This window comes from Mauremys mutica, chromosome 2 (assembly GCF_020497125.1).
Source record: "Mauremys mutica isolate MM-2020 ecotype Southern chromosome 2, ASM2049712v1, whole genome shotgun sequence".
Lineage (NCBI taxonomy): Eukaryota > Metazoa > Chordata > Testudines > Geoemydidae > Mauremys > Mauremys mutica.
The window spans coordinates 77,302,864-77,329,852 of NC_059073.1; the positions used below are offsets into that span (position 1 = coordinate 77,302,864).

General features: G+C 45.0%; 1 protein-coding gene across 11 annotated transcripts in view; it reads left to right on the forward strand.

The window, feature by feature from the left end:
- The window catches only part of NOL4 (nucleolar protein 4), a 250,034-nt gene that overhangs the window by 125,777 nt on the left and 97,268 nt on the right, over positions 1-26,989 (forward strand). For 9 of the 11 annotated variants that reach the window (XM_045007418.1, XM_045007419.1, XM_045007420.1 and 6 more), the window contains one exon: positions 13,681-13,964. In XM_045007418.1, the coding sequence (XP_044863353.1) occupies positions 13,681-13,964 (284 nt within the window). Of the gene's footprint in view, positions 1-10,380; positions 10,529-13,680; positions 13,965-26,989 lie in introns of those variants that run through there. The other 2 variants (XM_045007422.1, XM_045007423.1) reach the window with 2 other exon arrangements.

Genomic DNA, 26,989 nt, shown 5'->3' on the forward strand with positions numbered 1-26,989 from the left:
GCGCCCTTTCCTGCAGAGACCCCTAGCTTGCAAGCAGGACAAGGTAAGTACCCTCCCCTTCCCCCGCCACACACTCTGAAAGCAAGAGCTTGCAGTTGCAACACTGTCCTCAATAACTGTACACCAATAGTACTAGGTGCACTCTGGCAATCAGCAGTTCTTCAACCAAGGTTAGATTACTTTGTTCAGGAGGCTGTAGTCTGAGATTCATGTTATTTTTAGTAGAAAAAATATTACTTTACTTTCTCAATTGATTATAAATGTCATATAAATGCCTATATATCTCTTGCAACAGCTGTGGTATTTGTACTATGTTAGAGGTTTTTGATGCTGATCAGAGGGAGACCAATCAGTACCAACAACTTGTTGATTTGGTCTATGACACTGCCTGTCCATTTGCAATCATAATCAGTGCACTGGTGAGATGTCCATGGTTCAGTATTTAACTGGTATGCTTTCTGGGATGGCAGTCTACTTTCATGTTGTAGCCTTTGTAGATGTGTACTGTTTTTTGTTTTGTTTTTGGCATGATATAGTCACTGTACAGTAAAATTCAAAAACATAACAGATGCGATTTTCAAAAGTTATGTTACAGCCCAACAAACAGAGAAATGCCATTTAGTTGAACATAGAGTCTTGCTTTGCCTGGCCACATAGTACTCCTTTCAGTGTTTACCCCAGGTGAGCAGAAATACAGTAACACACATATTTCCACGTATTTCACAAACATTTAACAGGACAATTAAAATAAAGAGTTAACTTCAGAAGGGGTGTGCAATTTGGACCTCCTAATAATTTACTTTAGGGAAATTTGAATTACCTGCATAAAAGAGCAGCCATTCCAGGCTCTGAGCATCCTTGGCAAACTTTAAAAAAAATACAATGTATCCATAACAGACTCTAACAATTGAGCCACACAGACTATATCCTGGCAGCAACATGAATTATATAGCAGTGTAACAATAACCCCCACAACAAAGTTAGCACTGGAGCACCAGATTTGGATTCGTACACTCAGGCTCTCACATCAGCAGATTGTTTGTAAGTAGATCTCAGGGAGCCAAAGGTGCTGTGGCTGATACGCTGAGGAATAGGGTGCAAGAGACTGTAATTTAAAGAAGCCCCCCTCTACATCAGTGTACACTTCCTCTACCTTCTCTGGGTGTAAGTTGCTGGTCCAATATTTTTACTTGATTTTCAATATATGAGTATTAAATACAACTGCCCTCTGCATCAGGGCCTGATCCTGCAAACCTCTATGAACATAAGGAGTACAGCTGACCGGAGAAATCTTAATGGAACCATATTTTGTTAAAATCAAAACACTCAGGTAATCAGGCTGATTTAACTGGAATTTCATTTCAGAAGAAAACTGGAAAAAACTTCTGATCATGTTGAAATGTTGCATTTCAACATTGTTGGAACAAAATTACTCAATTACTTCTTTTTAATTTTTATAATATACATATTTTAATATATAATACAAAATAAAATAAAAATTTAAAAGAAATGTTTTGATTGACTTGAAACAATTTCCCCCCTTGCATTTTCCTTCACAGAAAACTTTAAAATTTTCAGGTTTTGGAACAAGGCCAAATCTCAAAATCCTTCACAAAACAGAACTTCTGTTCTGGGCACAGTTCTAATTACTAGTCCCATTTAAAGTCACAGGGAACCCACATGAATAAAATTGTTTAGATTTTCTAGGACTGACCCTTTTGTATTCAGTGTACTTTCAAAAATGAATAACAGTATTATAATAAAAAAATGCCAAGAATTATTTAAGAAGATATTGTCAAGATGGAGATGCAGGAAATGTGGCCCTGATCCAGCAAGTTTTACAGCCGTGCTTTGCTTTATGATAAAATAGTAACATTGAGGTCACTGGGACCACTCATGAGCATTAAGGTAAATGTGTAAAGGCTTTTGCCAGAATCAGTGCTTTAAAAAAGACTTAAAATATGGTCCCACTACTCCATAGAACTCTGGAAAAAATAACCAATCTCCCAAATTAGGGCATTTAGATTGGACAGAAAAATTACCTCTCTGCCACCAACATAACTACAGTTTTTGAATTCTTTGTGATCAGAAGTATGTGAGACTCTCTTCATTTCTGCTTGTCTGATCCCTTTTAGTGAGCACACGGTACTGTAATATATAAGAATCCTACTTTCTGTTAAGAGAAATCTTCGGTTTCAGTTCCTTTCCTGCTTACAGGAATGGAGAAGATAGGTAGAACCAGGGCCTTGTAAAGTTTGGGACCTCAAGCAACAACTTGTGAGGAAAGTTGCTTAGGATATGTGGGGCCCAAAGCAATCACTTGTTATCTTTGTTCTTAAGGCCTTCTTCTCCTGGCTTGCTGCTGGAGATGGGACTAGGGGAAGAGTATCATGTTATGACCTTTCCCTCCCTCCAATCCTTCTAAGGGAACAACAGGCTGTGGGTTGATGAGGATATGCAAGGCCCCCAAGCAGTCATTTGTCTTGCTTGACCTCAAGGCAAGCCTTGAAGAGTGGAATTACAGAAAAATTTATTTGTGTGCACCCACAAACCATAATAAACCTGGTAGTTCTAATTTTAGGCCTTGACAGGGACTTTAAATATACCCTGTTAAAAATACCAGTGTTCAGAGCAGATGCCTTATAGAGTATTTCCTCCACTGACTCAAGAGCTATAGACTTGATCATTTATCTCCCTCTTTGTCTCCTGGCAGGTCTTTATTTGTATTGGCCCTGAAGTCGAGTATGACAATATAAATATATATCAATTTGTACAATGGGGCAAAAGTAAGGATGGGCAAATGTATTTAGCAAGACCTTGACTCTTCTCAAACATCCTAGGTTCAAAATTAGGAATCAAACACAAATCTCTTTTGTTTCCATTCTGTTTTGAGTTGGCAACATTCCAATTCCTTTCTGCTGCTGAGAGTGGCAGCTGTTATTCTCCAGAGTCGAGCCTTGCTAGCAGCTCAGATACTTCTACAATCCTGGGCAAGAAAGAGGAAAAGGAGGTCAATGGAGCTGTGGAATACTGAGTGCTCTTGAAAACTTTGTCACTTATTTAGGTACCTAACTATGGATATGGAGGGAGGGGCTAACTTTGATCTCTTGCTTTTTAACATGTTGGAATTAGGTCTTTGTGCATGGTCCAGTACTACTGATTACTTTTTTCCAATTGAGCTCCTTCAGTAAAAAGCCAATGTCTCTAGCAGTCTTTACCCCTGGTTTGAATCCTATCTTTCATATTAAGACTTCATACCTTCTTCCTGTCCCTTTTTGAAGTGCTTCCATCTCAATCTTCTCTTTTCCAAATGTCTTCCCCCTTTGGTGCATATCTCGTTTACATCTGCAACCTTGGCTGACACTCCTATGCATATGAAACCCAAGTTTACATCTAACTGAATCACCTTCTTTTCCCATTATTCTGTCACCCAATTTACATGTGCAATTATGGTAATTGTGCATTCAAAGTAGGTGCACAATTATGCAGAGACTTTATAAATTTGTCCTTTTCCTGTGACACTGCTTGCACTATGACTGACATGGCTCTTACTTTGTCTGATGGCTGTTGGTGCTGTAGAGTGACAGTTCACTGTACTATTAAATACACTGTAACATCTACCAATAAGATAGCTGCATTTTTTTATGGATAAACTTTCTCAAATCTACTGTTAGTTTCTGAAAAACTTGCAGTTTTGTTTAATTTGTTTTTCTGAAAGAAGAGGTGTCAATTTGATGCTGATTCCATTTTGGATAATATGTGTGTGTATATGTAATAACCCACTGTTTAAAGGCCACATCCTACTCCGACTGAAAATGGTGAGAGTCTTTCCATTGACTTCAGAGGAAGTTGGATAAGCCCTAAATGCTGTTTTGTTCTTTCTTGCTTTTTATGTATTGTGAATGAGCAGGACTTCATCAATGAAATAATTTAGGGCTGAATCCTGTGTTACTGAAGCCAATGGCAAATCATTAATTGATTTGAATTACGCAGGATTAGGCTTTTAATGCAGAAGCTGCTTAGTTTAGTTCACAAATGGGATAATTTGCCAGGGAAGTAAGAAAAGTATATGCATTGAAAAAGGGAGAAGGACTTGCTAATATTAGTGGCCGCAGCTCAAGTGGACTCATTATACATATTCATCTTTCTCCTTATGTGAAAAAAAATGCATTGTTGATTGAGTTATAGTTGCTTCTGGGTATCTTAGGTTACATCTACATTACACACCACTGGTGGTAGGCTGTGTCCACAATGTGGTGTGCAGAAACATGTGTCAGTGAAAGGCTCTGGAGGAGGGGAGGCAGTGGGGAAAGGCTTCAGCAGCTCCTTGCTGCCTGAGCCTTTCATTGTGGTGAGGAAAGGCTTGGCAAAGGGGAGGCAGCAGGGAAAGGCCCTGCTGCAGGGAAAGGCTCCAGCAGCAGGAGCTAGCAGAGCCTTTCCCTGCTTCCGGATTCTATCCCTGTGGTAGGGAAAGGGCTCCAGCAGCATAGAGCTGCCAGAGTCTTTTCCCCCTACCAGTGTTTACGCCATGGAGAGGAAATGCCCCAGCCATGGAGAGCTGGCAGAGCCTTCCTTCTCTCCCCTCATCGGAGTCTTTCCCTGCCACAGAGAGAGGTTCCACAGTGGGGAGCTGCCCAAGTACCCAAGCCTTTCCTCACTTTCCTCAGTGCCTTCTCCCTGCCAGAGCCTTTCCCTACTGCCGGAGTCTTTTCCTGCAGAAGGGAAAGACTCCAGAAGTGGGAAGGCAATGGGACACTACACTATTAAAAATAGTAGGTAGATGGGTGGTAGGCTTGGGCAAGTAGAGAGCATATACAGTATGCACTCACAAACATACTCACACCCTTCAGGCGTGGCTTTACTCTACGTACCTAAACCAGGCCTCACTAGCTACACTGCTATTTATGCTCATGCTAAGGGGCTATGCAGGTACGTACTCTACATGGTAGTAAAGAAGCGTGCAGTGTAGATGTACCTTTAAAGTTGTGCCCTAAACTTGTGCAGAATACATAATTTGTGATCAAAATGAAACGTACCTGAATACAGGATTTTGAAAAATTGATATTAAATGGGCACTTCAAAGTTGGTAGACGTGAAATCTGACCTAGTCTTTTTATTATATGTCTTAGCAAAGTCCACATATATTGCCATGGATTCTCTTACTCTGCATGTTGCACTATTTTGTCTCGGTCACCATACTCCTATTCCAAAGCTGCATATTCAGTTGCTTGCAGTACTGTAGTCTTTTTAATCACCAAGTTTATCAGGGCTGGATAGTGCCTCTTTGATTTATGGAACCCAGAAAGTTACAGTATTTCTAAAAAGAATTTAACTAGCAATTTAAAGTTTAAAATATTTATTTACAGAGCATGTGGTTTTCATTAAAAATGTTTAAACAGAAAATGCATAACTGGCAATAGAAGGTAAAGAATGTAAAATATACTTGCAATATACAGGCAATTGACAGTAAAAAAAACATAAAATAACTCAGAGCTAGACTGTGCCACATTTACTCACATAGGGTACTGCACATGGCAAGCGGTCCTACTGAAATCAGTCAGACTACTCATGGTGTAAGGTACCATTTAGCAAGAGTGAGTGTGGTGGAATCTGGCCTGTAGGGGTGCTGGCCAGGGCTCAACCCTCTCCAGCGCGGCGGGGAGCCACACCAGCTCACTGCACACTGCTGAGGTTTGGGGAATTAGTCTGGCCGTGGGAGCCTTTCCTGGTGGCCTGGCGGTAACTGGAATAAACACCATAAGCCCAGGCCCTGGGTCAAAGCGGGCAACAACGAGTCGGGTACTCAGGCCCTCAGGCAGGGCTGAGCAACCACTGTACAATAGAAATAAACCCAGGCCCTGGGTCAGGGCGGGGCAACAGTGAGTCAGGTGCTCAGGCCCTCAGGCAGGGCTGAGCAACAACAGTAGGCCCAAGCCTCCAAGGCCTGGGAGAGGGGGAGACTGCCACCCTGAGTTGGGTGGCAGGGGGGATGCAGGCCCTACCACTCCACTGCGTCCCAGCCCAGGGCCCTAGCAGCGGCAGAAGACCCACTGCTGAGTCAGTGGGGATCCTGGCTGCAACACACTGACATGGGCTCTGGCAGTGTTGCAGCCAGACTAGGGTCGGCTGCCCCCAGGCTACTTCCACACTCCCTCTCGGGTAGTACTTGAGTCATGGTGGTGTCCTCTGGGGGGTCCAGCACCATGGGTTCCTCGGGGCAGTGGGCGAGCGGCAGGTCCGGCAACTCCTCCGGGTAACGGGCACAGGGCAGGTCCGGTAACTCCTCCGGGTAGCGGGCACAGGGCAGATCCGGCAACTCCTCCGGGTAGCGGGCACTGAGCAGGTCTGGCCAGTCCTTGTGGCCACCTTGGGCCGTGGGGTTTTCCCAATCGCGGGGCAGGTCTGGCCTCTCCGGCGGCTGGGGCCTTACTGAGCTCTGAGGGCGAGCCTTTATACTTCCAGGTAGTCACCTGACCCTCTGAGGGGTGGGCTCAGAGCTCCCTAGCTCCGCCCACTCTGGCCTTCGGATGGGCTCTTCCCTCTCCGGGGCGGAGGGGAGTCACACCACCTCACTACATGGCCCTAGAAGCTTAAAGCACCCTTTGTAATACAGGATTTTTGTTTACAGTCTGAAAGAGTAGGTTTTATGGCAGACAACCCTGGGTTTGCACAGACAACAGCTTTGGTCTCTCAAATCTCACTCTTCCCATTCAGCTTATGCCCAACATTCCACTTTCAGAAAGAATGGTTACTTATATTACAGCAAATATGTTTTTTCTAGATGTTCTGTCCTCGTGGATCCCATTCTTGGTGCTGTTGTAATAACTGGGCCTCTAAATTTATTTTAATTGTGATCTTAACTATAAAAAGTAAGTGAAAGTTCATAAGATGTTACAGTAAAGTATAATCACAAATGTTGATGGGAAAAGGTACAAAAAGGAGACAAACTGAATTAGTCTAAATGAAAATACTAATATGGTTTAAGGACTATGTTAAAATGCTTGGTAAAAACAGAAAATGTGGAATCAGAAATTAATAAATCAAGTTTAGTTTGTCGAATATTAGGCTTAATTGGTGGACAAAATCATCACTTCCTCTTTGGGTCCTTAAAAGAGACATTGGGGGTAAAATAATGAAGAGCAGATGGAGGCTCCTGGAGTGAGCTTCACTGTCATGGCTGCCATCTCCACCATCTCTTGAGACCCCAGCCTCTGGTTCTAATCTTGAGATATCTTGACCAGACCAGTCCAGTCCAGAGAGAGGGATGCAAATAACATTGTCCCCTCTGCCAATTCTAGCTGAATCCCAAACACCACCTGGGATGAAATGGGATCAGACGTTAACAATAACAGCAACAACAGCTCCAGCTCATCTCAACTAACATCTTCTCTTTTACCCCAAAGGACAGTTATTTAATCTTTGATACCATCTAAGACATTGGTTCTCAAACTTGGGCCACCGCTTGTTCAGGGAGAGCCCCTGGTGGGCCAGGCTGGTTTGTTTACCTGCTGCATCCGCAGGTTCTGCCGATCACGGCTCTCACTGGCCGCGGTTCGCTGCGCCAGGCCAATGGGGACTGCAGGACTGTCAAATCCGGGGTGTGTGTGTGTTCAGTCCATGCCTCCTTGAAAAAAAAAGGCGGAAGTACCAAGTGCTGGAAGCGAGCAGAGCAGTAAAGATCCTCACAGATTACCCAAAACTCTTGACCACAAAGTCAGACTTGCTGTCCTTGGTTAGGTCCAGGATGAGATGTCACCAATGAGGAAATAGAACCTTTCCTCTTATATCAGGGTCTCTTCCTAAAGGATTCTAGCCAGTCTCAGATGATAGAAGTAGGAAGAGGATTATTTCTGCCTTGAGGTCATCTGCACTTTGAATTTGTTTACTATTCTATGATGGGATATAAAGGCTAGAGATGAGAGGGTTGCTCTTGAATTCTTTAATATGTAATTCTTCATCTGTCTTTGAACTAAATGTCGTATCCTTCAAAAAGTAGGTCTTTTGTTGATATGAACCTCTTTTGATTCAAACCAGATGCAATCAACCAAGATGCTCTTCTCATTATAATCCACAAAATCATTGACCTTGCAAGATGTAACTGCAGCATGAAGTGACACTTTTAGTGCTGTCTTGGAGACTAAAATTCCTCTTTAGAGTCTAAAAAACATTAAAATCTCTCCCAGGGATAGTCCATTGGCTGTCAAAGTCTGTTAATTGGCAGTTCTGACCTATAGAGTATCTGGATCATTTTGGGAGAAAAATATATTCTTCCATCTTTTTGGATCTTTGTACTTTGGGGTCCATTTGGTAGACCAGGTTGTCTGGACTTTTCATTTGCTGCCTATACAACTAAGAAATGGAGAAGGAGATGGAGGAGTATAAAAATAGTCAAAATGCCTGAAAGCGTGTTTCATATCTGCAGTCCATCATTTTAGATGTTGCATCGATGGAAGCTGGCATCTATCAAGATCCTTGATGGAATCTAGAATACCCTCATTAATGGGCATTATATGTTTTTTCTTGTACCACCTCTAGTGGAATCTCCATGGTATTGGCCATCCACTTTAGGAGGTCTTGGAAAATTTTGAAGATGTCCATCACAGATGGAGTTGATGGAACAACAGCTTCATCTGGTGATGAAGAAAACATCATATGTGTCACTGGGTCTTCTTATTCAAAATTGCCTGTGTCCTCACTGTGCATTTCATGATCCTCTGTGCAAGCAACCTCAAGTTGTGGTAGCTGAACTGTTTTGTGTGAAGTTCCAGTTATGCAAAAGATTTACTTCTAGAATGACCCACACCCTATCATGTTGAGAAATGACAATGAGGTGTCCAAGCTGGCCAGTATGGCCAGAGTTACATCCCGTATTAAGGTATGTGGTGCCAAGGAGGAGGCATCCATGGGTTTAAGATCTGACTGACTTGTTTCTCGTATGATGAGAGACAGAAGGGGATATCACTCCTTTTTCTTGAACCTCCTCCTTAGTTGGCTCAGGTGAAAAATTAGCAGTTCCTGGAAAAAGACTTCTGTTTGACATACACAATTATGAATAGTAAAACTCCTTTCTAGGAGGTGCTTTTTCCCCATGGAGTGGTAGGAAGTTAGGATGAGTCAAAGTACTCAATGAGAATAAGTCATTACCAATGAAGAGTGATGTGATGACATTGTCGTAGTTGGTATCCTAGGTGCTAATACTGTTCTGAATTTAGAAACTGCAGAAAGGGGCGAAAATCTCCAGTAAAGGAAACTCAGGCTCAGGAGAGACCCTTGGATGAGGTAAAAGGTAGTGGGACAGATGGAATAACAGAGTGTAAATTAGCCTCTGATGTTTGGGGCAAAACTTTTATTGAGGCAGAAGTGGCATGTGGTGCAGACGTAGCTGCAGTAATCATGTTGGCATCCAAAACTTTAAGAGTTAATAGCTTGTTCTTTGACAATACCCAGAAGACAGATCAGAGCCAAGCTCCAGACTTTGAATTGTGCTCTTTCCTCACATGGACAGCAGGGATTGCTGACTGATCTAAGGGAATCTGCACCACAGTTTTAGAGGCCTTTTTCTGTGGTATCTTTGATCCCAGGGAACTTGGGTAACCTCTCAGCTAGCTGAGGCCCTTCTGACTGTGTTTTCAAAGAGTGAATAGTACGCTCAGAAGCAGGAAGAGTTTGAGTCATATGCTTCCTTCATAGACTTCCCCAACAAAAACCACTTGAACCATACCTCTGGGCAAAGACACTGGGGAAAGGACTTGAAAACTGTGCACTCCCTGGGGATATGTCCTTCCCCTAAACAAAGCAAATAAGCAAACAGTCTTTTGATGTGGCCATCATTCAGCAGTATAGCTACATCACTTGACAGGCAGGTTACCGGAGGACTTCAAGTCAGCTATTCCGGTAGCAGTTTGGCACCGGACCACACAGAAATTAAACTAATTACACTCCTGGTGGGGGGGGCGGGAGGTATATGCATGTGTGTGTTGTTTTTTTATCAATGGGCTAACGAGTAGAAATAAGGCAATGATAACAACTACAGCTAAGAAAATTAACAATTAAGTAACAATGACTCAAGAAGTAAGAGGGATATGGAGGTTGTTCCATCTCACAGTAGGAAGGAATGCAGTGGCTTTTGGGTCATTTCCACCCCTTACGCCATGGGGGTGGGGCGTGCAATGGCATGCAGTGCACGTGCATGGCCCCAATGGATACTGCTGGCTAAAGATTCCAGTCTCACACGCATGGGGGCACATGTGCACCAAGAGTGTGCTCTATATGGAGAGATACTCAAAGAAGAAGTTGTAACCAATCACAGCACAAAACAAAAATCCAACTGCCATCCTGACATCATCAGATTCTACACGCTGCTCTCAACATATTCTACGAGCAGCTGTTCTCATGCTCGCGCTCTCTCTGTTGCTACAACAACCCACATTCTCTCCATTGCTAAAGGCCCTGGATGATCAATTTTTTTTCCACTTCCTCCCCCAAGAAATGCTTCAACGGGGTGTGTGTTTTCAAAAAATAAATCAATGTAAGCTGTCCAGTAGGAATATGCACAGGTTACATTCATGGAGTGTTTGAAACCTAATTGTCCATTCATGCAAGATATATCATACCCTCACATTATTAGGACCCAGCATATAACCCTATATTTCTGAACCTGCCAGCACCTCTCCAAATACAAACCAGTGCCTGTTGCTGAATGATGAAGGAAAAAATATTTGGCAAGGAAACAGATTTTCAGCTTCAACAGTTTATTGCTGCTCAGGGGTTGTGATAGACATTAGAAAAATATGCTAATAACACGGCAAAAATACCTTGTCTGCAATTTATATGAAAGCAACAGTGTGCTAGATGCTTCATAGATAAAATAAGAAAATAAATCCTTAGATCAGAAGAGTTTATAATCTGAGGGCCAGATTGTGCCTGGGATGCTCCAGTGAGGCACTAGGTGCTGGGAGGATGCAAGAAGTTGCCCCTCTTTCACCTTTATACAAAGGCCAGGTATAATCACCATCACTACACATGCTGAGTGCAGGGACTGCACCACTAGGGCACAAGACTCAGCAAAGCAGCCAGGAGGGGGATGGGAAGTTGCCAGGACAATGGCAGCAGAGCTGGCCGGGTACATGGGGTGGGGAAAGTATGCTTCACCTCTTGGGTCAGACTCACTGACCTTCTCTTGAAGTCAGTGGGACTATTTGTGAGAATAAATTCTATTCACATGGGTAAGGGTCTCTATCTATTCACATGGGTAAGGGTCTCTAGAGGATCAGACTCTTGGTCTCAATCACAGAACAGCTGTTGTTTTAATGTTAGTGTATTCTCTGCAAAAATAGCTCAACTGCCCAGGAATGAAATATGCTAAACTGTGTAATTTAGTTACCTTGGTAACATCTGTAAGAAGCTATCAGTGCTAAAATGCTTTTTTCCCCTTGATTCTTTTATGGTAATTCATATTTATATTTACATATAAAAAGTGTGTTTATAGCCATACCTCTGATCATTCTCCCCCTAGACATAGATTTGTATTCCTAAGGAAAAAGATAAAAAGTGTATAACTGTATTGTTTACTGTAGGCATTTGACTTTATACAAGAGACAAGAGTTTACTGTACAGGAATTGAGTCATTTGTAGGTGCCGCTAAAGTTACGTTGATAATACTTGTATCATTGTTTTAATGTCAGTGCTTAAGTACAGTTGTTAATTCTCAGGGATTTTTCAGTAGTTAAGTAATAAAGAGCTGTTTACATTTAATACATTTTTCTGTCCTCTGTTACCAGTTACCAGTTATATATATGTGTTAACCAAGGACTTTTTCAATCTTCCTTTGTTTGGACTTTCCATAAATAAAGTTACAATTCTTATTTTCCAGCTTATTTTTGAGCATAAGATCATTTTAGAAGAGTTGTAAATATTGTTCTTTATCTAAAATAATGTGTATCTTGGATTAGGCACTGTACTAGAAGAAATATGGACTCCTGTTCCAATAGTGCGATTAAACAGCCTGTATATTTCTACAGTTGCAAGTAGAGTTTTCAACATTTCATTTGATTATGCACAGTAGGGATGTGTCTGTCAAAGGCTAGCATGTATAGTATATTCCTTTAATAGGTATAGACCTTTATCAGGGGTCAACTCCTGTTTGCTGTACTTATTCCAGTGATCCCAGTGAAGCCTTGGATTTGGCCCAGGTATTAATTTATAGGTGGTTCCAATATACATATATTGAATTGGTGACTAGAAGATGTGATATGTCCATCTAACAGTTTTGTACTTGGGACTTTTATATTTCCTATGTTCATTTATTATTTATAAAACAAACAAACACCTAGTACAGGATTTGTAAATTTGCTATTGCAGCTGTTGCTTGTAAAGTATTCTGTTATATGGAAAGATGTTTCCTTAAACTAAAGCAGTGGTGGGCAACCTGTGGCCCACGGGCTGCATGTGACCCATCAGGGTAATCTGATTGCTGGCCACGAGACATTTTGCTGACATTGACTGTCCACAGGCACTGCCCCCTGCAGCTCCCAGTGGGTGTGGTTCTCTGTTCCGGGCCAATGGGAGCTGTGGGAAGTGGTGCCTGGACGCGAATGGGCCACAGGGATGTGCTGGCCACCGCTTCCAGATTTCACTGTGGGAGACCAGATTTCATGGTCTGTGATGCGTTTTTCATGGCCGTGAATTTGGTAGGGCCCTAGTTATTGATAAACAGTCTTGTGAAACCTGGGGAAGAGTGTGCACCATTAGCAAGCCAGAGGAAGTGACTATACAAAAATACTGTTGAATGCATCCAGTAAGCATACTGAGGCCAGATTCTGCCACCTTTTCCTACATTGCGTAGTACTTTGCTGTTCAAGGAACCCTGTTGATTCCAATGGGACTGTTCATGGAATAAGGCATTGAAAGCACAGGTGACAGAATATGGCTCTGAAAGGTTAGAGAAAAATATAATTTTAATTTCAGTTATAACAGTCTTAGAAGTTACTTGTAACAACAACATACAAAAATTTCAGATGAAAATCTGACTTTCTCTTAGTCTTTTATTGTAATTTTTATTATTTCAGTTATGATTGATGTATAGTTTGAGAACAACTGAGACATGGTCTTTGTACCGGGAATCAACTTTCCCAGCATAATGTCTGATGCTAACAATGAATGCACAAAGCCAAGGAACTAGGAATTTTTGTTCCACTACTTATGACAGATTTTTTTTAAATAGCCATTTATGCTGCTATTTAAACATTTAGTCTGTAGTAAAATATTTTCCACCTCCTTGAAAACTGAGAGCCAGATTCTGCCCCCTCACCACCTGCAACAACGCTGACTTAAAAAATGTGATGCTACAGTGATAGACTTGGTTATAAGAGCCTAAATAGATGGACAAGGGCAGAATTTGCTCCTAAAAAGCCAGTGTGACACTAGTTTTTGTGTGCACAATTGCACTAGTTTGACAGCCCAGATCTTTCCCCCAACTTTGACTATAATTCCATAGATTTATTTCCCAAGCTTAATTTTACTTGAAGACTATTGTGTTTTATTGCAAAAAATGCATTAGATGCTAGACATCATTCAGTTTTAATTTTGCTATGCAAAACACCGTGAAGCTATAAATTCTGTTTGATCAGGTACAGAGTTAACAATGGTGGGAGGTTACTGAAAATATGTATTTTTTAATAGATGATTCAGCTGCAGAGAGTTTTAATGGCAATGAGACCGTGGGACACAGTTCCAATGCTTCAGGTGGAATACACTGCAGGGAGATGGCAGAAACCAACAGTAATGGCAAAACAGATCTGGAGCAGGATGAGCAGCCTCTGAACCTGAGTGACAGTCCCCTCTCTGCTCAGCTGACTTCAGAATACAGACTAGATGATCACAACAGTAATGGAAAGAACAAATACAAGAACCTCCTAATTTCTGATCTCAAGATGGAAAGAGAGGCAAGAGAAAATGGAAGCAAGGTAAGATCCTCCCACATTCTCCAGATATAAAATGTATAGCTTAGAAAAGGAAAAGGTTTACAAGATACACCCAAAGGTTATTGCCAGTTGAGCATTTAATGAAATTTGTGCAATATGTGTCGCATTGTTACTTAGATCCTGAAGACCAACTTGCATGCACCAGTTTATATATACAGTATATACATATGTCATGTTTAGACACTGACAAAAGTTAGTGTGGTTTCCTTTAAAGAACAGATGTTATAAGGTGTTTTACAGTTTTTATAAACTATGTAAGCTATCCATCTGAAATACTCTTAGAAGGCCATCCTATCGCATGTACTGTATGTCCATAGAATGAATCGGTTTAAATGTACAATGTTTATGCCCCCTGTGGATCATTACATGGAAATCACCAACATTTGAAAAGAACTGGATTTCATTCCTTCCTGATTGTTTATGTATTATGCAGCCACCCAACTTGAATTAAAACTGACAAGTTTGCTCTGTGAAGCTGGAATTCCCTGAGGTCTTTTCTCTGTAGTCTCCATGTATGGGCAGGAGAAAAGTAAGGTGGTTATGTTGTGGATAAAGACAGATCCTACACGTTAGATAGCTAGCCTGCTAGGAAGGAATTTGTCATGAATGTGCATTCTAAGGAATATGAAAAGATGGTCTATTTAATATAAATTTTCCATTGGTTTGCTCTGCTCCTATTGGTGACACGTCCTGCTTTTTATCTGACACTCTCAATTGGATTAGCACCTTCTAAAATTCAATTACTGCTATTGTAATACTGGATCAAAATGCTATTAATGCTGGTCACCAGCCTTCAGTAAAAGGCTATCCATTAGCCTGACAATAGGTATACTTTGAACTCCTCTACATTTTCTTGCAGAGCTTTGTAATGGGAGTGGTGTGGAAAAAGCTTTTTCTAGATATGTTCAGAGATGGACCATAGTTAGTGCTGTCCAGAAGACAACAATTCTGTTTCACTGTAACTTTTGAGGTTTTGAAATTTGTGGTTCTTCTTCGAGTGCTTTCTCATATCGATTCCAATTAGGTGTGCGTGCGGCGTGTGCACGATCGTTGGAAGATTTTTACCCTAGCAACACTCGGTGGGTTGGCTGAGGCGCCCCCTGGAGTGGCGCCCTTATGGTGCCGGATATATGCCCCTGCCCACCCAGAGCCCCCTCAGTTCCTTCTTTCCGCCCGTGACGGTCATTGGAACTGTGGAGCGCGGCTTAGCTGATCTCCACTTCCCTAGCTCTTAGCTTGTTTATGCCTGTAAATAGTTGTTATGGAGTAGTTGTTAGTAGTTTCTAGTTGTAGTTAATAGTAGTTATTGTCTTTAGTGTACATAGTAATTGGAGGTAAGGGATTTCTCCCCTTCCTTCCTCCCTGGTACCTGGACTCATGCCTAGGTCTCCGGGTTTCAAACGTGCTCGGCCCGCCTTAAGCCTACGGGAGACCCCCACGACTCCTGTTTGAAGTGCCTGGGGGAATCCCATCAATCAGATAAGTGCTGCAATTTTAAGACATTCAAGCCTCGGACCAAAAAGGAGCGGGACTTTTGCTTGAAGCAGCTCCTCATGGAAGCGGCACTTAGCCCGATGTCCTTGTCCCTGCGCCGAGACCCAGCACCGTTGGTCCGAAACGTGCCTCCGGCACTGGAAACAACAACTTTGTGACCCGGCACCGGCAAAGACTCCCAGCACCGGACGTCTCCGACACCGCTACCAGCGAGGCACAGCTCGCTGTCTCTGAGACCCAAGAAGCAACACAAGCAGCCTGCTGCACCTGTACAGTTGCTGGCACCGCCTGTGCCCACCTCAGAGCAGCATCCCATGCCGGACCACCCCGCGAAGACTCCAACTCTGGCACCGTCAATTCCAGCACCACACCGCCATTGAGTCTGGTGAACATAAGCTCCCTGATGCACACTGCAGTCGAGCTCGGCCTGCCTTCTACCCCGGACACTTTCTCCACAGCACGCGACCTGAATGCCCTCACTGAGCCAGGACCGTCACAACCTTCGGTACCGCCGGTGCGGGCTGTTCCCTCGATAGGGAAGCCCTCCATGATGCACCCTCCGTCGCAGAGCGAGACGGGTAGGCACCGATCCCGGTCCCAATCCAGATCATGGTACCCATCCAGGCGCTGGTCTCGTCCACGGCACCGCTCGCAGTCCCGGCACCGATCACCATCTCGGCGCCGGTGGCACTTGCGGCACCACTCTGCCTCTCGAAGATCTCCTTCCCGGTACAGTAGGTACCGGTCCAGCTCCCGGCGCCGGTCTACTTGGAGTCGTTCCCGGCACCGCTCTGGCCGTAGATCTTCATTGAGGTCCAGATCTGCCTCCCGGCACCAATATGACCGTCGGTACCAGTCCAGATCGTGGTACCACTCGAGACCACAGTGCCGATCTCCATCTCCATGGTGCAGGCCAACAACACAGGACAGTGCAACCCAGCATGAGCGTTTGGCTCCACCTTGGCTGTCCCGCCCCAACTCGAGGTCATCCCAAGTGGAGAGTGGCTACCACATCCATGACCAAGATGCGGATGGTGCTAGCCAATGATATGATGAGAGGCAGGATCCTGCTCAGGGATCCCCACAATGGTCCTTTTGGACCCCTTGGGCAAACCATCAGGCCCAAGGTGTCCCATCGGGGGCTTCTCGCTCTGCCCACTTGGAACCCCGGGTCCCAGAGGCCACTGTCAGTCACCGCCCCCCAAGGGGCTCAGAGGCAATGGCTTTACCCTCAGCTCAGGCCCACACCCCTAGCATGGTGGACCTAGGGCAGCCAGACCCCCCCTGCAAGACTTGCCCCAGGACTCCTTAGTCCCGGGCATAGCCTCCTCATCTTCCCCTGATGAGGTGGTGGCGGGCACATCCTCCTCTGGCCCACCATCTATAGACCTCCGTGTGCACCAAGACTTACTTCATAGGATGGCACAAAATATGAACCTCCAGGTGGAGGAGTTGGTGGAGGTCGAGGACTCAGTGGTGGATATCTTATCTGCTGATACCCCAACTCGTATAGCCTTGCCGTTTATTCGGACCATCCAGGCTAATGCCACCACAATCTGGCAATCTCCGGTGTCTATTCCTTCCACTGCCAAGGGGGTGGAGAGGAAGTACTTGGTCCCCTCCAAAGAGTATTAATACTTGTACATTCACCCTCAACTGTGCTCCCTCATTGTGCAATCCTTTAATGAGAGGGAAAGACACGGCCAACAAGCTCCTGCTTCTAAATCCAAGGACACTAGATGCCTGGATTTATTTGGCCGCAAGATCTATTATACTGGTGGCCTACAACTCAGAGTGGCTAACTAGCAGGCCCTCTTGAATCATTATAATTATAATACCTGGAATTCGATGGGGAAGTTCAAAGAGCTTGTCCCTCAGGAGTCTAGGGAGGAGTTCAGAACCTTGCAGGAGGAGGGCAAGAAAGTGGCCAGGACATCTTTGCAGGCTTCGATAGATGCGGCAGACTCAGCGGCTAGGATTCCAGCCTTGGGCATAGCTATGCTCCACATTTCGTGGATGCAGGTGTCCGGTCTCCCACCGGAACTGCAGCAAACAATTCAGGACCTGCCCTTTGATGGCCAGGGGCTATTTTCGGACAAAACCAACTCCAGACTCCAGAGTCTGAAGGATAACCGGGCTATCATGCATTCATTGGGAATGCCCCAGTGACGCAACGTAGGCCCTTCAGACCCCAACTGCAGCGCACCTACCCTAACCCCCGGCCAAGACAGAACTTCTCTAGAAGACGTGGCCGGGGTGGTAGGAGGAGGCAATCTTGTCCTCAGATGGGCCAGAACCAGGGCCCCCCCAAACCATCGGCAGGGCCCAAACAAAACTATTGAAGGTGCGCCCAAGGGCAGAGCATCAGTCTCCTTACAGGATCCTTCCCCGCCTTTCACCAACTGCCTCTCCTCTTTCCTCCCTGCATGGTCCCGCATAACGTCAGACCGCTGGGTCCTACACATGGTGGAAAGTGGATACCGACTTGAATTTGTTTTGTCCCACCCCCCTTCCCTCCCCATCCCTCTTCAGGGACCCCTCTCATGAGCAACTCCTCCTACAGGAGGTGCAAATGCTTCTAACTATCAGAGCTATAGAGGAGGTTCCAAAGGAACTGAGAGGCAGTGGTTTTTACTCCCGCTACTTCCTAATCCCCAAGACAAAGGGAAGGGGCTACAGGTCCATTCTGGACCTGCGCGGACTCAACAAATTAATGGTTAAGTTGAAGTTCCGCATGGTTTCCCTGGGGACCATTATTCCTTCCCTGGATCCTGGAAACTGGTATGCTGCCCTCGACATGAAGGACGCGTACTTCCATATAGCAATTTACCCACCGGACAGGTGCTTCCTTCGCTTTGTGGTCAACCAACTGCACTTCCAATTTACCGTCCTTCCCTTTGGCCTATCCATGGCACCAAGGGTCTTTACAAAGTGTATGGCTGTCATAGCTGCCTCACTCCATCGACATAAGATCCAAGGGTTTCCGTACCTCGACGACTGGCTCATTCAGGGTCGCTCCGAGCTCCAGGTGCAATCTCATGTTCAGTTCACCATGAACTTGTTCATACAGCTGGGCCTGCTGCTCAATGTCAAAAAGTCCACTTTGCAGCCGACCCAAAGAATAGACTTCATCAGAGCAGTCCTGGATTCAGATCTCGCTCGTGCGTGTCTAGCGCACACCCGCTTCCAGTCCATGGCGAGCATTATCCATGGTCTCCAAAGCTTCCCAACCTCAACAGCATGCATGTGCCTCGGTCTACTGGGACACATGGCGTCTTGCACCTTCGTGACCAGACATGCCAGACTATGCCTCCGTCCACTTCAGGCCTGGCTCTCATCAGTGTACCGCCCAGGCTGGGACAATTTAGACACGTTGCTCACGGTACCGACAGAAGTCTTAACCTCCCTGGTTTGGTAGCTGAACCCCAACTCGGTATGTGGGGGAATTCCATTCCATGCCCCGCAGCCCTTCCTGGTCCTAACCACAGATGCATCATCTCTTGGTTGGGGCGCTCATCTTGTGGACCTTCACACACAGGACCTTTGGTCCACACAAGCGATAACACTGCACATCAACATACGGGAGCTGAGGGCAGTACGCCTGGCATGTCAGGTGTTCCGCAAACACCTTCAGGGACATTGTGTCACGGTTTTCGCAGCCAACACAATGGCCATGTTTTATATCAACAAACAAGAGGGAGCGCGATTGTCCTCTCTCTGTCAGGAAGCCATTGGCCTATGGGAATTCTGCATAGCCCACTTGATCGACCTGGTGGCATCGTTTCTCCCAGGAGTCCAGAACACCTTGGCAGATCACCTCAGCAGATCCTTTCTGGCTCACGAGTGGTCAGTTCACCTGGACGTTATCCATTCTGTTTTCCAGAAGTGGGGGTTTCCCCATATAGACCTTTTCACCTCTCGTGAGAATTGGAAGTGCCAGGTGTTCTGCTCTCTCCAGGGACGCTCCCCGGGCTCCCTATTGGATGCCTTCGTGATGCTGTGGAAAGACCACCTGTTCTATGCCTTTCCTCCATTCCCGTTAGTCCACAGGTCCTTCTCAAGTTACGCAAAGACAAGGCCCGCTTAATCTTGATTGCCCTGGCATGGCCCAGGCAATATTGGTACACCGCTCTCCTCGATCTGTCGGTGACCACACCAATTCCACTCCCGTTGTGGCCAGACCTGATCACTCAGGAGCATGGTCGACTGTGTCATCCGGACCTGCAATCCCTCCATCTCACAGCATGGATGTTGCATGGCTAACTCAATCTGAGCTACGTTGCTCCCGCTCGGTGCAGCATGTCCTCTTGGGTAGCAGAAAGCCCTCTACTAGGTTCACGTATCTGGCCAAGTGGAAGCGTTTCTCCTGCTGGTGTGCCCTGAGCAATACGGCTCTGGAGGTGCCATTACCTACCATCTTAGACTATCTCTTGTCTTGAAACCGCAAGGCCGGTCGATTTCATCCGTCAGAGTACACCTAGCTGCGATTTCGGCCTTCCACTCAGGCGAAAATGGGCGCTCAGTTTTCTTCAATCCCATGGTCAGCAGGTTCCTCAAGGGATTGGAACGTCTGTACCCGCAAATTCAGCATCCGACCCTATGTGGGACCTCAGCCTGGTCCTATCCAGACTCATGGGTGCCCCGTTCAAGACGATGGCCACTTGCTCACTCCTGTACCTTTCCTGGAAAACAGCTTTCCTTGTCGCCATCACTTCGGTGAGACGTATGTCAGAGCTTTGAACCCTCACGTTGGACCCACTGTATACAGTGTTTCATAAGGACAAGGTACAGCTGCAACCACACCCCATCTTCCTTCCTAAGGTGGTGTCTGCCTTCCATGTCAACCAGGACATCTTCCTTCCGGTCTTCTACCCGAAGCCGCACGCTTCTCGACGAGAACAACAGCTGCATTCCCTAGACATTCGCAGGGCCCTTGCCTTTTACATCGAATGAATGAAACCTTTTAGGAGGATGACCCAGCTGTTCGTAGCTGTGACAGACCAGATGAAGGGCCTCCCAGTCTTTGCACAGCACATCTTGTCCTGGATTACATCATGCATCCGTGCATGCTATGACTTGGTTGATGTCCCAACTACGCACCTTACCACCCACTCCACTCGGGCTCAGGCTTTGTCCTCTGCCTTCCTGGCTCATGTACCCATACAGGAGATCTGTAGGGCAGCAACTTGGTCATTGGTACATACCTTCACTTCCCACTATGCGATAGTGCAGCAGTCCAGGGGTGATGCTGCATTTGGTTCAGCGGTCCTTCACTCCGTGACATCTCACTCCGACCCCACCGCCTAGGTAAGGCTTGGGAGTCACCTAATTGGAATCGATATGAGCAAGCACTCGAAGAAGAAAAGATGGTTACTCACCTTTGTAACTGTTGTTCTTTGAGATGTGTTGCTCATATCCATTCCAAACCCGCCCTCCTTCCCCTCTGTCGGAGTAGCTGGCAAGAAGGAACTGAGAGGGCGCTGGGTCGGCAGGGGCATATATCCGTCACCATAAGGGCGCCACTCCAGGGGGTGCCTCAGCCGACCCATCGAGTGTTGCTAGGGTAAAAATCTTCCGATGATTGTGCACGTGGCACGCACACACCTAATTGGAATGTATATGAGCAACACATCTCGAAGAACAACAGTTACAAAGGTGAGTAACCGTCTTTTCTGCATTGGAATGGAAACAAAACCTTTTGAATGTTTCTTGAAAACCAAATTTTGATGGAATTGAAACCTGTACTTTTTGATTCTGGAAGGAGGGAGAGACACACACTGACTGCAACTCTGTAGCCTGGTAGTTAAGATGCTGGCATGGGAATCCAGGTTCAAATCCCTATTTCTGATTCAGAGAGATCTGGGTTGAGAGGATCAGAGATTTGAACCTGGGTTTCCCACATTCTAGGCCAGTTCCCTAATCACAGGTAGAGTCTGAGTGTTTCTGATTTTTTTTTCTTTAACTAGTGAGTCCTGGACCCAAAAAACCTTTCTGGTGAAAATTTAGTAGAAATTGATGTCTCTGCAAAGTGTTTCCAGTTCAGTGAATTTTATTTTATCAAAAATCTTCTTACTCTGTGTCTTAGTGTTATATATATTCTGGTGGTGAAATTACTCACGACTTCTACCAATGCACAGTAAATCCTAAACTGGCTAAATGTAAGCAGTGTCTTCACTTGCTCCGGGGCATATTGTTGCAATGATCCCTTTACAAGGCAGTCACCCAGATATTGATAGACACATAGGCTCTTTTGCCTGAGGTACACTGCTGCTACTGCTAGTACTTTTGCAGATACACAAATAAACTTGGAGAAGGAGGAAGGGAAGAAGGTCTTTAAGGTGGAACTAATTTACAATTATGGAAAGAATATGGCCTGGCTTTATGTCCCCAAATGCAGTCAGAATTATAGCACCATAGTATATTCTCAAACAAAAAAAAGTTGCTAAAAAGAGTTAACATTGTACATGTGTGTCAGTGAATTCCCGCTAACACCCAAACCAGTATTACACTTTATTTACTTCAATTCTATAATTAAACAATGTTAAGTGATCCAGTCAGTTGCCCACAGCCATATAATCTTTCATATCACTCACTACCATTCTACCCCATTTCTTGACATAAATTGTCCTCCTTGTTGTGGCCTGGAATGGAAAAATGTTAATATCTACTATTAATTTTTATATATTGTTTATTACACATGTAGTGCAGATTTCAAAAGGAACGTAGTCCCTGGGTAGAGTAAGTTGTGTCAGAGTTTTCCCATAATGTGATGTGTTGGTGGAGTAAAAGAGTATTCTTATGAATGAATTCTGTTCTTAAGTATTTTTAAAAAAACACGTTTAGAAGCAATAACAAACTTAAAGTACTATAGTGTAGTTGTACTGGTGTAAAACCTGACACCTGTTGTTGACACTCTCTTACTCACACATTCACTTGCTCACCCACACAAGTAATTAATAGTATTTTACCTTTAAATAACATCTCTTATGCTAAAGAATGTCAAAATGTTCTGCATTGATCAAAAAGATCCTGAACACTCAACTCCCAATGAGATTGGAGGATGCTCATCACCTCCCAGGACTCTGCTCCAAAAGAAGATTCCACATATTGCTGAGTAGTTTAAAGTTGAGGAATACACAGGGTTAGATTGCCAGCGGCACAATGGCTAAATCCATTGGCCATAGCTGAGAGAGGCTGCCATGAAGGAGCTAGTTGCAGTTCTTTGATTCTGCAGCCAGTTCTTCTCTGGCCTTGGTATAGTTTACAGCATAAATGTTGTCAGTTGTTGGCTGTGTGTGTGTTCTCTCTGTGTGCTGTGTGGCTCTGTGCTGACGCAGTAGACCTCAGTCGAAGTGTCCAAGAAGACCACAGACTTGGTTCAGTAGCGAAGGCACTTGGCCGGGTTTATTGTCAAGGTATCCCATAGATTCTAAAGGACCATGAACACAATATGCCTGTTACAGTGAACCAGATCATTCCCCTCTCAGCCAGAAAAAGACACCCCCCCTGTGACTCCTCTTTTATACACTGATACAAACAAGTTATGTATTGCCCCTCTGACATGGTTAGCTACCACCCTTTACATATTGGTTCAATCAAAACATCTCTATCCATCACCCTGTCATCCTAACCTTATCTTTAGGAGGGGCCAGTGTGTTTTTATATCATCTTCGGGGACTGTGTTTACACCATAACCTTGTATTGGGGTGCTCTGGTACTACTCTTCTGGAATGTGTTTAGGAAGAAAGGTCCCCACTACAGGCTGGGGACCGACTGGTTAAGCCGCAGTTCTGCAGAAAAGGACCTGGGGATTACAGTGGATGAGAAGCTGGATGTGAGTCAGCAGTGTGCCCTTGTTGCCAAGAAGGCCAATGGCATATTGGGCTGTATTAGTAGGAGCATTGCCAGCAGATCGAGGGAAGTGATTATTCCCCTCTATTTAGCACTGGTGAGGCCACACCTGGAGTATTGTGTCCGGTTTGGTCCCCCCACTACAGAAGGGATGTGGACAAATTGGAGAGAGTCTAGCGGAGGGCAACGAAAATGATTAGGGGACTGGAGCACATGACTTATGAAGAGATGCTGAAGGAACTGGGGTTATTTAGTCTGCAGAAGAGAAGAGTGAGAGAGGATTCGATAGCAGCCTTCAACGAGCTGAACGGGGGGTTCCAAAGAGGATGGAGCTCGGCTGTTCTCAGTGGTGGTAGATGACAGAACAAGAAGCAATGGTGTCAAGTTGCAGTGGGGGAGGTCTAGGTTGAATATTAGGAAACACTATTTCACTAGGATGGTGGTGAAGCACTGGAATGGGTTACCTAGGGAGGTTGTGGAATCTCCATCCTTAGAGGTTTTTAAGGCCCAGCTTGACAAAGCCCTGGCTGGGAAGATTTAGTTGGTGTTTGTCCTGCTTTGAGCAGGGGATTGGACTAGATGACCTCCTGAGGTCTTTTCCAACCCTAATATTCTGATTCTATGAATACTTCGTGCCTAGGAGTGCTTGTGTTTTTGCAATGCCAGCCCTGTTCTTGCCAAGTTCATGTGTCAGATAGTGAACGTACAAGCAGGCATCTGCTTTGTAACAGGGCCTGACTTTTGCTCATAGCTTGACTCTTGCTAACTTCGCTTTATCTCAGCAGGACCTGACGTTAGTTCAGGCCTTAGGCCTTACACCAGATCCCTTATACCAGGCCTCATGTTTCAGGCTCTCTTTCTACTATGTAAGAATGGCCATACTGGGTCAAACCAATGGTCCATTTAGCTCAGTATTCTGTCTTCCAACAGTGGCCAGTGCCAGATGCTTCAAAGGGAACAAACAGAACAGGGCAATTATTGAGTGATCCATCCCCTGTGATCCAGTACCGGCTTCTGGCAGTCAGAGGTTTAGGGACATCCAGAGCATGTGGTTGCATCCCTGAGCATCTTGACTAGTAGGCATTGATGGACCCATCTTACAGGAACTTAACTAATTATTTTTTGAACGCAGTTATAGTTTTGGCCTTCACAACATCCCCTGGCAACAAGTTCCACAGGTTGACCATGCATTATGTGAAGAAATACTTCCTTATGTTAGATTTAAATCTATTCCCAATTAATTTGAATGGGTGACCCCTGGTTCTTATAGTATGTGAAGGGGTAAATAACATTTCCTTATTCACTTTCTTGACAACCTTCATGATTTCATAGATCTTTATCATATCCCCCCTTAGTAGTCTCTTTTCTAAAATGAACAATCCCAGTCTTCTTAATCATATGGAAGCCATTGTATACCCTTAATTATTTTTGTTGCCCTTCTCTGTACCTTTTCCAATTCTAATATATCTTTTTTTGAGATGGAGTGACCAGAACTGTATGTAGTATTCAAGGTATAAGTGATATTTTATACCTGATATTATGATAATATATATGATATTTTCTGTCCGATTATCTATCCCTTTCCTAAAGGTTTTGAACATTCTGTTAGCTTTTTAATTTCCACCACTGCACATTGAGAGGATATTTTCAGAGAACTATCCACGATGACTCCAAGATCACTTTCATGAGTGGAAACAGATAGTTTAGACTCCATCATATTGTATGTTAGTTGGGATTATGTTTTTCCAGTGTTCATTACTTTATACTTATCAGCATTGAATTTCATCTGCCATATTTTTGTCCAGTCACCCAGTTTTGTGAGACCCCTTTCTAACTTTTCACAGTTAGCTTTGGCCTTAACTAGCTTGAATAATTTTGTATTGTCTGCATATTTTGCCATCTCACTGTTCACCCCCTTTTCCAGGACACTTATGAATATGTTGAACATCCCTGGTCTCTGTATAGAAGCTTGGGGGAACCTGCTATTTAGCTCTCTTCATTGTGAAAATTAACCATTTATTCCTACCCTTTGTTTCCTATCTTTTAACCAGTTGCCAAACCATGAGAGAACCATTCCTTTTATCCCATGGCTCTAACTTTACTTAAGAGCCTTTGGTGAGAACCTTGTCAAAGGCTTTCTGAAAGTCTAAGTACACTATATCACGTTTGTCCACATGTTTGTTGACTTCCTCAAAATTCAAATACATTGGTGAAGCATGATTTCTCTTTATAAAACCCATGTTGACTCTTCCCCAACATATTGTGTTCATCTATGTGTCTAATAGTTCTATTATTTACTATAATTTCAACCAATTTGCCTGGTACTAAAGTTAGACTTACTGGCCCATAATTGCCACGATCACTTCTGGAGCTTTTGTAAAGAATTGGTGTTACTTTAGCTGCCCTCCAGTTCTTCTTTGAGTGCCATGACTGGCTGCGATAGCCCCTCCAAGATGAGGACCTTTGGCGTCGTCTGCCTCGGTCCCATCGGTGTTTGCTCCTCGAGGCGGAGCGGTGCCGAGAGTCTTGGTCAGACGGAACCCAACCAGACAGCCTGGTGGGCGTCAAGGGCGATCCATGTGGACTTTGCCATGAACAGTTGCTGGGCAGCGAACGGCATCAGGAACGTTCCCTCGATAGAGACCAGTACCGAGCCAGGGGTTACTGCGGAGATCCCAGAGGCAGCTTGTCTCTGGAGCATGGGGCTAACATCAGCGGTGCTCCTGGTACTGGCCTGGACATAACATCCCGGGCCGCCTACAAGGCCTCTGGTGTGGAGGGCACCCAGACATCTGGGGAGGCCTGCTCTGAATGGGCCTGGCTACTCCGCTCCACTTGAGTCGGAGGCCTAGAGGCCAGTGGGGATTGAGGACTGCCCAATATGGGTCTAGCCTCTGTCCCGGGGTTACTCCGGTGCCGCAGTAAAGAAGGCCTCTTTCTAGCCTTCTTGGCATGCCCCTTGGATGGGGAGCAGTGCTGACCTGTCGATGTGCTGAAGGGTTACCACACACCGACACTGCGGTGCCCGGTGCTGACCCGGAGCGGCGCACCAGAGCCGGGGTAATGCCAACTCCATCAGAATAGCCTGGAGCCTAATGTCCAAGGCTTAAATGACTTGCAAATCTTGCAGTGATCACTGAGATGGGTTTCCCCCAAACAGTGCAGACAGTCCGCGTGCAGATCACTCAGTGGCACAGAACGCCTACAAGTGTTGCACAGCTTAAAACCCGGGGCAAAGAGAATGCCCCGGCCTGGGCGCTCTAACTAAACTAAACTAACTAAACAAATAACTAACTACAGGCACCGCACACTGAACAAGCAGTTTTGGGGATGAGCTACAGCAAAGCTGGAGCAGAGCAGTTCCGAAGCACCTTCACTGGTGGCAAGAAGGAACTGAGGGTGGGGGGAGCAGGCAGCGCCCCTTACACTGCGCCATGGAGGTGCCACTCCAGGGGTCGCTGGAGTGCTCCCCTACGGGTACTGCTAGGGGAAAAACTTCCGGCACCGGTGCACATGGTAAGCACGCACACCTACTGTGGAATAGACATACCAGTTACAGAAATGGTAACTGTCTTTTATCTGGTACAGAGGCTGATTTATGTGATAGGTTACATACAGTAGTTAGTAGTTCTGCAATATCATATTTGAATCCCTTCAGAACT